The sequence below is a fragment of the Penicillium oxalicum genome, chromosome I, assembly GCF_001723175.1.
Source record: "Penicillium oxalicum strain HP7-1 chromosome I, whole genome shotgun sequence".
In the NCBI taxonomy this organism is placed as follows: domain Eukaryota; kingdom Fungi; phylum Ascomycota; class Eurotiomycetes; order Eurotiales; family Aspergillaceae; genus Penicillium; species Penicillium oxalicum.
Window position 1 is genome coordinate 4,311,960 of NC_064650.1, and position 12,964 is coordinate 4,324,923.

Sequence of the window (12,964 nt, forward strand, 5' to 3'; positions counted from 1 at the left end):
ACATGACCCTATGTTGTAGATTACATTGTGATCCCTTCCAATTGTGTCGAATTATTGAAGGTGAGATTTCCGCAAGCCGCTCCATATATGCAAGCAATATTGTACAGGTATATTTCATCTTCAACTGAAGAAGGTCGGTCGTTGACGAGACCCGACCAAAACCGGGAGCACCTTGACCTTGCAGCAGCCAAGCTTGAAATGCAATGAAACTGGGAGAGAGCGCATTGGCTGAGTGTATGTGCGTAGATGCCCCTTAAACCACAGAGTCAGCGTGACGGTCATCGTGAATGATCCTTCCGCCATGTGTTCAACGCATCCTCCCATGAGGATGAAGGTTCGGCACATTTCTCCGTCACCAAGGCCCACGTCCGACTCCGGATGATTTCTTCTACGGTCCTCTGGTTACGGATCAAATTGGCGAGTGATTCCGTGCGAGCCTCTCGTGGGAAAAAGCGAGCCGAGTACGGATCCAATCGCTCATTCACCACTCGTTCCCGATCCCGGGCTGATTCCGTCTCCCGCAAGATCAAGTCCGGGTCATCTGGGTCAGGACTCGTGGCCACTCCCGCACAATAGTTGAGCACATCTGATCGGGTCTGCCAGGACGGGAATAGCACGTTGTCTTTGAACCCTTGGCACGCTGAGGGGTCAATGGCCTTTTGAGACGGCGAGCCTGTCTGTCGCGCGGCGGTGGAGGACGGATCCCATCCCCGTTGAGACGGTGTGACTAGCGCATTCAAGTTTTGTGTTATAGAGTCATCAATGGTGGACCGAGACAAACGGAGAAAATCTGCGAGATGCTTCAGTTAGCTTCATGTTTTTCCGAGGAGCGGAGCACCAGTGTCGCACGAGTCAAGATGGCTTTCGTACCTTGGAGAGCTCTCTGATTGAAGCAGAACTGGGGAGTCAGTGCCGGAGTCTCGGTCGACGTTGGTTGTGACATCTTCTTCTCGACTGTCGCCTCAGAACCGGGTGCCGGATTGCTAGCCCAAAACCACTCCAGCTTGGATGCGTGTTTGCCGGTGTTTAAAATAGAATGGTTAGAGTGTGGTTCACCCGAGAGACAGGATAGATTTGCAATGTAGCACTTCAGTATCAGTAATATAGACCGTGAATTGATATGCTACGTGAGACTGAGTTCAACAGGTATGGCAAGATAGCTGATAAGTGCAGCTCTATCCGGTGCGGTCGGAGGCCAGTTTCGCCGCATGATCGAAGGCGTGTCCTAATCAGGGTTAGCGTTCCCGCCATATCTCGCTGAGTAATGGGTCGTCTGCTCCAGCCCGTGGATTCATGAGCGATCACCGAAGGTGACTGGCGCCAGCCTGATGCCGCGGAAGTCCTATTGGTACCGGTACATAGGAGCACACCGCGTAGCCGATTCTGAAGTAGGAGTGGACTGGTACTAATCACTACTGTATGGTGCCCACCCGACATGGCTCACATGACCAAGGGATGCAGTGGAGGTTTCGTGCCGTACCGGACTACCATCGAGCCGGAGCATCGAGTGGCTGGTGGCTCGATGACGGTGCCCATCGAAGCCTGCTGCAGGTTTCCAGCGAAGGACTGCCCCTCCAGGGACAACGGCCAGTGCCCACTTTCCCACTTTCCCACTTCCCCATTTACAGCTTGCGCTCGATCACGTGATTTCGTGTCGCGCGCGTTCGGTTTCGTGTCTAGCTGAAGTGATCTTGTCTTCGCATTCTCCATTCTTACCCTGGTTTGTCGTGAATTGTGTATACGATCTTCTAAAGCTGTATAAAATTGTTACATCAACCAAAGCAGAGCCAAGATGCCGGAGCTTGCTGAAGTGGGACGCATTGTACATTTCATTCGACAACACCTGGTTGGAAAGACATTGTCCAAGGTACACGCGCATCATGACGAGATCATCTATGGCAAAGTCGGCACGAGCGCGGCCGAATTCCAGAAAGCGATGCAGGGAAAGACAGTCGTGGGTGCTGGTCAGCAGGGGAAGTATTTCTGGATGACCATGTCTTCTCCTCCGCACGCTGTCATGCATTTCGGAATGGCAGGATGGATGAAGATCAAGGACCAAGACACGTTTTACTATCGCTCGGATAAGCCCGGCGATGAAGAATGGCCGCCCAAGTACGCCAAGTTTGTTCTGGAAACCAGTGAGGATCCAAAGACCGAGGCCGCCTTTGTGGACCCTCGCAGGTTGAGCCGCATTCGCCTAGTGGACTGTCCGGCTGAGGAGATTCGCGACCATACACCTCTCAAAGAGAATGGGCCTGATCCGATTGCCGATAAGGATATTCTGGATGAGGCATGGCTACAAGAGAAGCTGAGGAGCAAAAGAGTCCCCGTCAAGGCCCTGCTGCTCGACCAAGCGAATATCAGTGGCATTGGAAACTGGATGGGGTAGGCACTCAGAGGTCCGTCGGAGATGAACTACAAATGACTGATGCTGTTTATTTATCATTCTAGTGATGAGATACTGTATCACGCCAAGATCCATCCGGAGCAGTACAGCAATACTCTAAGTGATGAGCAGATCCTGGAGCTCCACAAGGCGCTCCATTACGTTTGCACCACAGCCATGGATGCACTCGCGGACTCGGAGAAATTTCCTGAACATTGGCTCTTCAAACATCGATGGGGCAAAGGGAAAAAGGACCACCCAAAGGCTCTCCCCAATGGGGACAAGATTACCTTTATCACCGTCGGAGGTAGAACAAGCGCGGTAGTCGCAGCGGTTCAGAAGAAGTCCGGAGCCGGAGCAAAAGAAATCGACGACGACGGGGAAACCGCGCAGCCTAAACGCAAACGATCTGTCAAGAAGGAGGAGGAGGATAATTCCGATGTCGAGGAGAAGCCTGCACCTAAGACGACTAAGTCCGGGGGGAAGAGAAAACCGACCGTCAAAACCGAGACGAACGAGATCGATGCGATCAAGGAGGAGAAGTCCCCGGGGACAACCCCTCCCCGACGGCGATCCACGCGGACCAGAAAGTGAACATTTCTGAATATTGAATTGGAACCATTGAATGTACATTACTGAGCATATTGTTTGCGAAAGGACGTCTCTCATTGATTCTCCTCGTATTCCAAGGAAGACGCAGTCATCGAGGTGGCCAATAAAGCACATTCTCATTTCATCTTGCCCAAAATTGATACCTGGTCCAAAACCGAGCAGCATTCTATCGACAACAGTGAAGACAAGATAAACTCTCGGGATGCAGAGACAAATAATATGTTCTCGGTGTGGATTTCTGGGGGCAGGTTATTGTATGGGTGCTCCATGAAACAAGAAGAAGCAAAAAGGGCGTCGCGACGCAAGAAGCACGTGCAAGGGGGAAGACAGTTCAGAGGGTGTTGAAGATGCCGCGTCTAAATCTCAATATCGTGCAGGGCCGCATGGAAAGCTTTCAGATTGGGCCCACATTTCGGATCCAGAACCGCAAATACAATAAACTCGAACCATCCTTTGAATTCGGTTTCTTTGAGAACGTTGGCCCAGCAATCTGCGACATCAGCAGGTGGATGGCCAAACACGCCGCAACCCAAGGCACCGAGGACAAGTCGTGAGTGGCCGTGGTCGGCAGCCATCCGCAGAACACAACGCATTCTCGCTTGCGTTCGTGTGCGCTGCTCTTCTGTCGCGTACCTGGTGCCAGTTGAGTCGAGCTGTGGACGTTGCTCGGCCGCCACGCTGATGACCGATATCAAGGGGAGGCACTCGGGTCTGTCGATCCACAGCCACGAGAATCCCCGGGTTTCATTCTCGCGGAGGACCAGAACGTTGCTGGTGTAAATACCCTCATTGTCTTGCCACGGATAAAGACTCGGATCAAGTCCATAATAGCTCAGAGTGGTGCGGAACATGATGTGTTCTTCCTGTGCCGAGACTCCGCTCCTCCAAGCTCCTCCTGGAGTTTCTGCATTGGCGAAGTTGAGGACAAGGACGCGGCTTTCCTTTTGAATATCCAGGAGGTCACTGGCACTCTCAAGAGCAATGGCAGCATCTAGAGTGTCTTTGTTGATCACCTTGATGATGAGGACAGAGAAATTCGGACATTTGTGAGCCCTGGTCTCGTCGAGAATGGGAGCATCCTCGTAAGTGAACTTGACGTTGACTCCGAAGTTTCTCTGACATGCGTCCACTATCTCTTTGGCCTTGATTTCGATTTCTCGGGCGGTCTGTGTGCGCAAGGAAGCTCCTGACAATCTTCCCAGACCTCCAAACGGATCCTGGCCAGCTGAATATCGCCATGGCTTGATCTTGGTGGTCATGCTGGCCATTTTGTCTAGAGCTTGCATAGAACCGAAATGATAGTCCAAGTAGCTTGCGGTAGGCAGATGAAAGAGGAAGTGAAAAAGGATCTGAGGTCTCACTCTTCAAGTCTATTTGAGAAGGTCTCATTGTCAAACCATCAATTTATTCTGGGGATTACCCAATGTGGGAGGTCGCCTGTGATTCGAGTCGATAATCTATCTGCCTTCCATTTCTTAGTTCGCACCCCCTGGCCAGGGCTCAAGCTAGCATGATGGGTTCAAATTTAAGCCTTTTGGCCTCAACTGGACTTCGAAAATCCATTTTCCAGGCATTGAACAGTGAACTGAACAAAGACTCCTTTCACACGTTGAAACGGCGTACTTCACCTGCAGCCACTCACGAGGCGCAGGGAAACGCCCGCAGGCGGTCAAAGCGGAGCAGGAGCTTATCGGGGCTTATCGGGGCTTATCGGGGCTTATCATCAAGTGATCGGCCGCCGATCTCGCGAGGGGTCGCGACTCGCCACAGATGACAAAGCCCGACTGCTGTCTTTGGATAGTATCTGAGGACATATTTTGCTCTTTGTTACTCAACCTGCCCGTTGCATTCACCCCCGTGTCCATCAGTCCCACCTCTTTCACTTTGGCCTCTGGGGCGCGTGTGTCTTTGACTTGGTCTCACCTTTGCTCTTTGACAGGCATACCAGCTTTGGTCACTTGAGCGGGGCCAAATCGTCCCCGAAATAGCCCCCGCCACCATGAGCGCAATTCTATCGGCAGACGACTTGAATGATTTTATTTCACCGGGAGTCGCATGCATCAAACCTGTGGAATCTTTGCCGCAGAAAAACGCACAAACCACAGAGGTAAGTGGTCTGCGGTCTCATCTTTAGTTTTGGTCTAAAAGCTCACTTTGTCTCTTCTTTGATGTGACAGAATGCCTACGAAGTAACGACAGAGGACAAGGTTCAGCCCGAAAACTTGCCTCCGGCACAAATTTCTTTGACAGACTGTCTTGCCTGCTCAGGCTGTGTGACCTCTGCGGAGGCGGTTTTGATTTCTTTACAGTCCCACACGGAGGTCTTGAACACTCTGGACGCGCACCCGGAGATCTCACTGACGCAGACCCCACAAGGAACTACACGGGCCTCCGACGAAGATGATGGTGAAGGTAGGATATTCGTGGCCAGTGTGAGTCCTCAGGTCAGAGCCAGCCTAGCCGCCACATATGGCGTCTCCGAGAGGCAGGCGGGCTGGATGATCGACCAGTTGCTCCGTGGCCCGCAAGGTCTGCGCAGCGGCGGCAAACATGGCAGTGGGTTTACGTGGGTGGTGGATACCAATGCGATGCGCGAGGCTGTCTTGGTTCTCACCGCGGACGAGCTGACGGAATCGATGGCTGAGACGGCTTCTACAATCGACGATCCGAACTTCGCGCTTCCCAAACGACCCATCTTGTCCTCTGCATGTCCCGGGTGGATCTGCTACGCAGAAAAGACCCATCCATTCATTCTACCACACCTGTCACGGCTGAAGTCTCCGCAAGCTCTGTCAGGCACCTTCCTCAAGTCTGTTCTGAGCAAGTCTCTTGGGGTTTCTCCGTCACGGATATGGCACCTGGCGATTATGCCGTGCTTTGATAAGAAGCTTGAAGCCAGTCGAGAAGAATTGACCAATTTGTCCTGGCAGGTCGACTGTGTAGAGGGCGAGTCTGGACTACAGCAGCCTGTCCGGGATGTTGATTGCGTCATCACAACCCGTGAACTTCTCACTTTGGCTGCTTCCCGGGGTGTCACCTTGCCTCAGTTGTCACGCGGCCCCCTCGCGCAAACATACAGGTTGCCTTTCCCGGTTCAGTCACTCGATGCGTTCGCATCCTCCAGAGGATCTTCCACTACACAAGCCATTGAGAGCGGGACATCAGGGGGCTACCTGCACCATGTGCTGCGATCATTCCAAGCTCGGAATCCCGGTAGTCGACTTACGATCAATAGGGGGCGCAACGCCGACGTTGTTGACTATGTCCTCACTGCTGAAGATGACCGCGTAATCTTGAAAGCTGCTCGCTACTATGGATTCCGGAATATCCAAAACTTGGTTCGGAAACTTAAACCCGCCCGGTCATCTCGAATGCCTGGGGCAAAGGCCATGGTGGGACGACGGCAGCCAGTTTCTCGCAATGCCGCGGGAGGCACACCTGGCTCGGACTATGCATACGTTGAGGTGATGGCTTGCCCTGGCGGCTGCACCAACGGAGGTGGACAAATTCGGGTCGAAGACGCCAGAGCGGCTTTAGAGCCATCCCCGGTTGTTGAACTATCTGGAGAACATGGCAGCGTGAAGCCATCCCCTCACGAACAACGGGCATGGCTCACCAGAGTTGACGAAGCCTACTTTTCCATGGAATCTGACATGGAGATCGAAGGACCAGAGCCCTCTCAGCTAGAGTCCCTTTCCGAGGCTGAAAATCGTGTTCACGATGTGTTGCAACGCTGGTCAGACTACATGTCTGTTCCACTCTCGAAACTGGTATACACCACATACCGCAAGGTGGAAAGTGACGTCGGCAAAGACCAGATCGATGTGAATGATACAACCAAGGTTGTCGAGCTAGCTGGCAAAATCGGTGGTGGATGGTGATAACAATTTTCTTTTCATGTTTGATTTCGTGTTGCATTTTCGGCGGGCAATTTTTGTTTTCTTTTTTTTTTACCGCGTTATACTCCTCTTTGACGGCTGGATACACTGGTTTTGCGTCGAATCTTCTATCGCCAAGGGGGGGGTGGGTCTCCCCTTGGATAACTGCACATAGGCCATATAGAAGGAATTACATGGAAGATCATTTACTATGCGTACCACCGCTCCATAAACTCGACGGTGTTATCAATGAAATTAACCATAGACTAACCTGCGGAGAGAAGGTCTACACCACACCTGAGGGTACAGAGTTCAAGTTCATGTGCAACCGAAGCTCACATTGTCATGAAAAATCAACTCCCCCTCTGGAATAGCAGTAAAATCTGACCTCAAAAATCAAATCAAAGTCCCCTCACTAGTCAACAAATTGCAACGAGTCTCAAAGCTGTACCCGATCTGAACCAAAATGCCTTCACTACAAGTACTGTAGTCCTTCCGCCTTGAATTCAAGGCAGCAAAGTTTAACCTTCATGCATAACCTTCCAACGCGCAGCCCGCCCGGGCACAATTCCTTACATAAGCACAGCTCTAGTCCCGCCCGGGCACCAACTCCAACCTAAGGCCATCGATTCCGCGGCGAAAGAAAAAGAATCTCGCCGACGCCGAGCATCGTTGTCAAACCACCTTTCTACCCACTGCCAAACTTTAGCACCAAGACCGAGCGACACCCTTCTTCGCAAGACCTCTCATCGTCATCGCAACCTCTTCCTCCACAAAAAAATTCATATCATCATGTCTCGTGAAGCCTACCAGGTGCCCTCGATGGGCGGCCAGAATGCCTTTTCCAACGAGGGCGGCGGTATGACCGTCGACAGCCCCGCGGTCACCTACATCTGCGGTCACTGCTCGTCGCGCGTGGCTCTCCGACGCAGTGAGCATATTCGCTGCAAGGAGTGCGGTCATCGTGTCCTGTACAAGGAGCGAACTAAGCGGTAAGTCCCGCTCTGTGGTGCTGGACTAAAGTGAACGGGTGAGCTGACGGGCCATTCTCTCTTTTTTCTTTCCTTCGATATAGTATGGTTCAGTTTGAAGCTCGTTAAGTCAACGTCGAGGGATCACGGAGTGCGGTCGGTTTGACTGTCTATGTTGAGAAGATGGGGTTCGTGGACACGGGCAACCTGTCGGTCTGGTCGGTTTCTGGGTCTTCTCACTCAGAGCGAATGCATCAAGTGGCGCTTTGGAGTTATTACATACAATCTATCTCCATGGGAGACATGGGAAACTTTGCACAGTATCAGGGGACATTCAAGTTCCTGCCAAACGTCATATTTTAATCAATTCCCTTCAAGCTGGTATTAAACCCCTTCCTAAATCCATCTATGTAAGCCACTTTGCCAATCGCACACTATGCCTTGAAAATCAAACCCGATACATCAAACATATCCGCAAATAAACCCTGAAATCGTCGCAGAAGGGTCACATTCTATACATCAAGTAGACCACGTCCAAGGGTGCACTACAGCTGGTTGGTGACCTCGATGAATTGCTCCAGATTCTTGAGGGCTTGGCCGCTTTCAATCGCCCAGCGTGCGCGGCGCAGACCCTCCTTCCATCGTCCACCACCGGGTCCACGCTCGGTGATGACCTTGCCATCGTCGCCAGGACCCATGTTGCTGGTCTCGGCTTCGCAAATCCCCGAGGTGACAAGCAGCGCGGCAACATTCATGAGCACAAACTCGAGGATGGGGTCGTCCCGGGGAAGCTCATTGCGAAGAATGCTCATGAGCTTCGCAGCATTGTCCTTGGGAAGCTTACGCCCATAGACCTCGGTGAGAGGGTGGACAGGCAGGCCAAAGTCTGACGGGTGCAATTGGAATGTATCCAACTTGACCAGTGTCTTGGGGTTGTGCTCCTCATCATCGCTTGCATCCTCATCATCTCCTTCAGAGGGCTTATACGCTGCGTTGGGATATTCTGAGAGTCTCCAGCAGTTTGTGATTCCTGCACAGCTGATTTCATCCATATCCTCCGCGCCACAGACCACCAGGGCCTTCTTGGCGCCAGCCTGTCTCAGAGCATCAACAAAGACTGGTCCTAGACTTTGGTAGGCAACACCAACGACACGAGCCTCGATCGCCCATTCAATGGGGTTGGCGAGGGGTCCCATCAGATTGAAAATTGTCCTCAAACCTAGCCCACGTCGCACAGGATTGGCATACATCATGCCTGGGTGGAAGTTGGGTGCGAAGAGGAAGGCGTAGTTGGTCTTTTCGTAGACCTTGGCTACGTTCGTGGCATTAACGGCGGAGATCTTGGGAGGGATAGGCTGGATTGCATTCAGAACGTCGGCCGATCCAGAGAACGAAGTTTGAGCCCGGTTGCCATGCTTGGCTGTCATTAGCAGCGGCGATGCGATGATTGAGGATGTCGTAGAGACATTGAAGGTCGAGTGTGAATCTCCACCGGTTCCGACAATATCACACTTGTTTTAAAACTCAGGTTAGTCGGTGATAGATAAGCGAGCTTTGAATCATTCTCACCAGTCCACCCTTGTAATTGCCCTCAAACCTCCCGCGGGCTTTAACAATCTTCTTCAGCTCCGACTTCTCAATTTGACAAGCAGCTTCTCTCATGCGGTGAGAGCATTTCGCAATGACATCAGCTTGCCTATCCTTACCAGTCGAGTGGAGAAGTGTGAGGAGGGCAGCGGTCTGAATGTCGGACAAGCGGTCCTCGAAGATCAGAGCAAAAGCAGAGGCAATGTCATCGGCACTGACCCGAATGTCGGCTGTAGCGGGGTAGGCGAGTCGTTGCAGAAGTGGTGAAATAGAGACCACCTCTGGCTTTTCGTACTTTGGAGATGCCATTTGGGATATGAACGGACTTGATTGAGACAGTCCGTTTAGCTTTCAGAGCTCAATGTGCCTTCAGTAAGCTATAAACAACTTAAGGACAGGTATGACTCAATAATGTACAATTGGGATGAATGAATACATCTTCGGCAGAACGCGCTACCGCCCGATGCTGAGCTAAACCCTTTCGGGTATCAAAAAATATCTCCCGTTCAACTGTCCGCTCCCCGAAGGTTGACTTGATCCACATCAGCCTCGAAGAATCGGTGTCGCTGTGCACCACTTTATACCCAATTCACAATGCCTCCACGCGTGCGGATTACGTCGCTGCAGCGCCAATCCTTGCGATGCACCAGAGAACTTCGAATCGCGTCTCGTAGCGCCAGCACCGCTGCTGCGCCGGCCGTCACACCCGCGCCATCTATTGAGCAAATGACACGCTCTAAGGCACCCATTGCAAAGACGCCTCCTACTCAGTTGCCATCTCACCGTAATCCTGAATATCGCCGCTCACAACTCCTGCGCCAATACACGTCTCTCATTCGTACATCTCCCTTGATGGTCATCTTTCAACACAACAACTTGAAATCTATGGAATGGGCCTCGATTCGACGAGAGTTGACCAAGGCTCTGCAAAAGGTGGATGAGAAGATTGCCTCAGAAGGGCGGTCAGCTCCCGCTTTGGCGCCGTATATCAAGCTGCAAACCATCCAGACTAGCATCTTCGAGGTCGCCATCCGCATCGTCGAGTACTTCCGGCCCAACCAGGCCGCCCAGGCTGCCGGACAGCCTCCGAGTGCCGTCGACCCTATCACACAAACCTCGGCTGAGTTACCGGCCATTTCTGGCTCCAGGGATGACCCGGCACTGACGCACGACCTGTCTCGTGCCGCCTATGCCGCTGTGAGGAATCTGAAGGGACGCCACGAGCTTGGCGACATCCTTGTCGGCCCCATCGCTGTCCTCTCCATTCCTGCCGTCTCTCCCGAACACATGAAGGCTGCGCTGTCAATTCTCACCCCCAAAGAGTCCGGATTTGCGGCACCTACGCGTAAGGGTAACCCGGACTACCATGACCCGATCGTCCAGACCGGCCTGCAGAAGCTCAACCTGCTGGCTGCACGTGTCGATGGAAAGGTCTTCGATATCAACGAGACCAAGTGGGTCGGCAGCATCGAGGGTGGTATGGATGGCCTGCGCGCGCAGCTTGTCATGGCTCTGCAGAGCATGGGATCCAGCGTCACGAGCACTTTGGAGGGTGCTGGAAAGAGCCTCTACCTCACCCTGGAGAGTCGACGAAGCGTTTTGGAGGAGGAGCAGAAGCCCGCGGAAGAAAAGACTGAGTCGTCTTAGTCTCGGCTGCGGTGTCGCTCTTCCCCTCTCACAATCTGTATAATAACTGCCGGTGTCGGCCTCGTTTTCTAGAAGGGTCTCGGCGATGGACTCTTTTCGCATTTACATAGGGCCAATGTATACCTCCCGCGGGATGAATGTTTCTTTGAATGGTCATAAATCTTTGAGGATATAGTTGTTGAAAAATTGTTCAGTGAAGAGGGAAAAAAATCATGACTCTATCCGCAGTGTGCAGTATGTAAGCTGGACAGAGAGACTCCATGGATTTGCATTTGCCTTCAAGAGCCCCCTTCAATTCTCCCTCAGACGCAATTTGGCGTTCATGCCGACAATACAACGCACAAGATCCCAGTCGCCATCCAGTCCAACCCAATCGGTGACCAAGATGCCCGTCCCACAGTCCCCATCGTCCTCGTGCGAACGACGACAGAGATAATCCACCGTCGCGGGGTTCACCTTGGCTGCAATCTTCTCCGGCCAGGTATTTGGTCTCCAAAAATTGCTGGCGCTGAGGAAATTACAATAGAACGGGAACTCACGAGCCTCGACGGGGCCGGGCAATTCCCCGAGCGGATAGCGGCACTTGCTTGCCCGGTCGATGTGTTCCCGCACGTATCTGATCTTCTCGTCAATGTTGGTGGTCTCTTGGACCTCATAGAAATCCTGGATGCACAGATGGCCACTCGGGCAGGTTGCGTTGGGAGTGTTATCGGCCCAGGCGGCACCGTCGATGCCCCAGCCATTGCCTCCGTGCTCTTTTGTCAATTCCTCGGGAAGATTGAAGCGGCGCACTAGAACGACTTTGCCTCGCGCTTCACCCAGTGTAGGGATCTTCGGTCGTACCCACCAGCGGCTGTCGGGGCGGGCATAGTGTCGTGAGAGTATGTTGGCAAGTTGCTCATCCGTGGCGTTTCCTGGACCTTCTCGCTTGAGAGATACGATGAGGGTCTCGGACGGGTTCCGGTCCAGGAACTCGTTGACTTCTTTCATGAGGTCGCGGAAGTACTTGTTTCCTGTGAGTGAGATGGGGAAGACACTGTGGACCAGGATCAGGTCGTCCTTTGCGGGATCGTCGGGATATTGAGGCTGGACGCGGATGTCAAAAAAGCGCACTCCATTCTCCAGCTGGTCCTTGGGGCTCACAGCCTGGCAGCGCACCGAGGGTGGCGCAAAATAACAGGTCGGTGAGTTGTGAGTTCCCGGAATTGACAGTGCGGAGAGAAGAACACCGTCACGCAGCTCACCCATCCAAGCATTGACATTTGCCGACGAGAAGATGGTCAAGTACGACTCGGACGTCAAATAGATGGCCGTGAGCCGATAGCGGGGGTTCTCAGACTCCGATCTCATCGTTGCTGACTCCGTTGTGGGCACTGGGACTTGAACGATATGACGCTCGCCTTCGACCTCAAAGGTCAGGCGCATACGCTCCTTATCCGACTGGACGAACGCACTGCGTTCGGTCCGGTTGGTGGTGAATGGATCAATGCGCACGTCGAGATCATTTTGCTCCTCAAATGGACGAGTGTCCTCGTGAATCACCTTGACAGGCTCTGCAATCCGCGTGGTGTTGGTCAGCGCGCGGGTAAAATTTCGCGCCAGCAGGGCGAGATCATCGCCTGGACTTTTCTCCTTGGGAGCCTCAAAGCGCTCGATGCGCCGGAGGACGATTGGAGTGCTGGTGTTGTTGCGAATTGTAAGCTTTTCGGCGACCATGGCGGGAATGGTGTGTAGTCGTCTTGAGAGATGAATGAAAGATGACAAGGAGGTCTCATCGACGTTTGAGCGCCAATGCCAATCCCGGGCCTCGGACAAGCCAGCTCAGATCGCTCTGTTTCCTCATGGCTTCACGGCGGGACGGGTCCAACCGAGGGAATCCATCT

General features: G+C 52.9%; 8 protein-coding genes across 8 annotated transcripts; 4 read left to right on the forward strand and 4 right to left on the reverse strand.

Annotated features, from left to right (window-relative positions):
- Positions 1 to 278: 278 nt before the first annotated feature.
- Positions 279 to 1,710, reverse strand: POX_a01416 (uncharacterized protein; the record flags this gene model as incomplete). The annotated part of the gene is made up of 3 exons (XM_050110344.1): positions 279 to 790; positions 871 to 983; positions 1,445 to 1,710. The coding sequence occupies 3 exons, from the start codon at positions 1,708 to 1,710 to the stop codon at positions 279 to 281; spliced, it is 891 nt and encodes a 296-aa protein (XP_049974112.1).
- Positions 1,711 to 1,792: 82 nt separating this feature from the next.
- POX_a01417 (uncharacterized protein) lies at positions 1,793 to 2,980 on the forward strand (the record flags this gene model as incomplete). The annotated part of the gene is made up of 2 exons (XM_050110345.1): positions 1,793 to 2,385; positions 2,452 to 2,980. The coding sequence occupies 2 exons, from the start codon at positions 1,793 to 1,795 to the stop codon at positions 2,978 to 2,980; spliced, it is 1,122 nt and encodes a 373-aa protein (XP_049974113.1).
- A 374-nt stretch (positions 2,981 to 3,354) lies between these two features.
- POX_a01418 (uncharacterized protein) lies at positions 3,355 to 4,266 on the reverse strand (the record flags this gene model as incomplete). Its single annotated transcript, XM_050110346.1, has 1 exon — positions 3,355 to 4,266. The coding sequence occupies one exon, from the start codon at positions 4,264 to 4,266 to the stop codon at positions 3,355 to 3,357; it is 912 nt and encodes a 303-aa protein (XP_049974114.1).
- Positions 4,267 to 4,997: 731 nt separating this feature from the next.
- POX_a01419 (Cytosolic Fe-S cluster assembly factor nar1) lies at positions 4,998 to 6,879 on the forward strand (the record flags this gene model as incomplete). The annotated part of the gene is made up of 2 exons (XM_050110347.1): positions 4,998 to 5,105; positions 5,176 to 6,879. The coding sequence occupies 2 exons, from the start codon at positions 4,998 to 5,000 to the stop codon at positions 6,877 to 6,879; spliced, it is 1,812 nt and encodes a 603-aa protein (XP_049974115.1).
- A 789-nt stretch (positions 6,880 to 7,668) lies between these two features.
- On the forward strand, positions 7,669 to 7,976 carry POX_a01420 (DNA-directed RNA polymerases I, II, and III subunit RPABC4; the record flags this gene model as incomplete). The annotated part of the gene is made up of 2 exons (XM_050110348.1): positions 7,669 to 7,868; positions 7,952 to 7,976. The coding sequence occupies 2 exons, from the start codon at positions 7,669 to 7,671 to the stop codon at positions 7,974 to 7,976; spliced, it is 225 nt and encodes a 74-aa protein (XP_049974116.1).
- A 416-nt stretch (positions 7,977 to 8,392) lies between these two features.
- POX_a01421 (uncharacterized protein) lies at positions 8,393 to 9,743 on the reverse strand (the record flags this gene model as incomplete). The annotated part of the gene is made up of 2 exons (XM_050110349.1): positions 8,393 to 9,358; positions 9,417 to 9,743. The coding sequence occupies 2 exons, from the start codon at positions 9,741 to 9,743 to the stop codon at positions 8,393 to 8,395; spliced, it is 1,293 nt and encodes a 430-aa protein (XP_049974117.1).
- A 285-nt stretch (positions 9,744 to 10,028) lies between these two features.
- POX_a01422 (uncharacterized protein) lies at positions 10,029 to 11,081 on the forward strand (the record flags this gene model as incomplete). Its single annotated transcript, XM_050110350.1, has 1 exon — positions 10,029 to 11,081. The coding sequence occupies one exon, from the start codon at positions 10,029 to 10,031 to the stop codon at positions 11,079 to 11,081; it is 1,053 nt and encodes a 350-aa protein (XP_049974118.1).
- A 291-nt stretch (positions 11,082 to 11,372) lies between these two features.
- On the reverse strand, positions 11,373 to 12,797 carry POX_a01423 (uncharacterized protein; the record flags this gene model as incomplete). The annotated part of the gene is made up of 1 exon (XM_050110351.1): positions 11,373 to 12,797. One exon carries the CDS (start codon positions 12,795 to 12,797, stop codon positions 11,373 to 11,375), a length of 1,425 nt encoding a protein of 474 aa, XP_049974119.1.
- Positions 12,798 to 12,964: the final 167 nt, after the last annotated feature.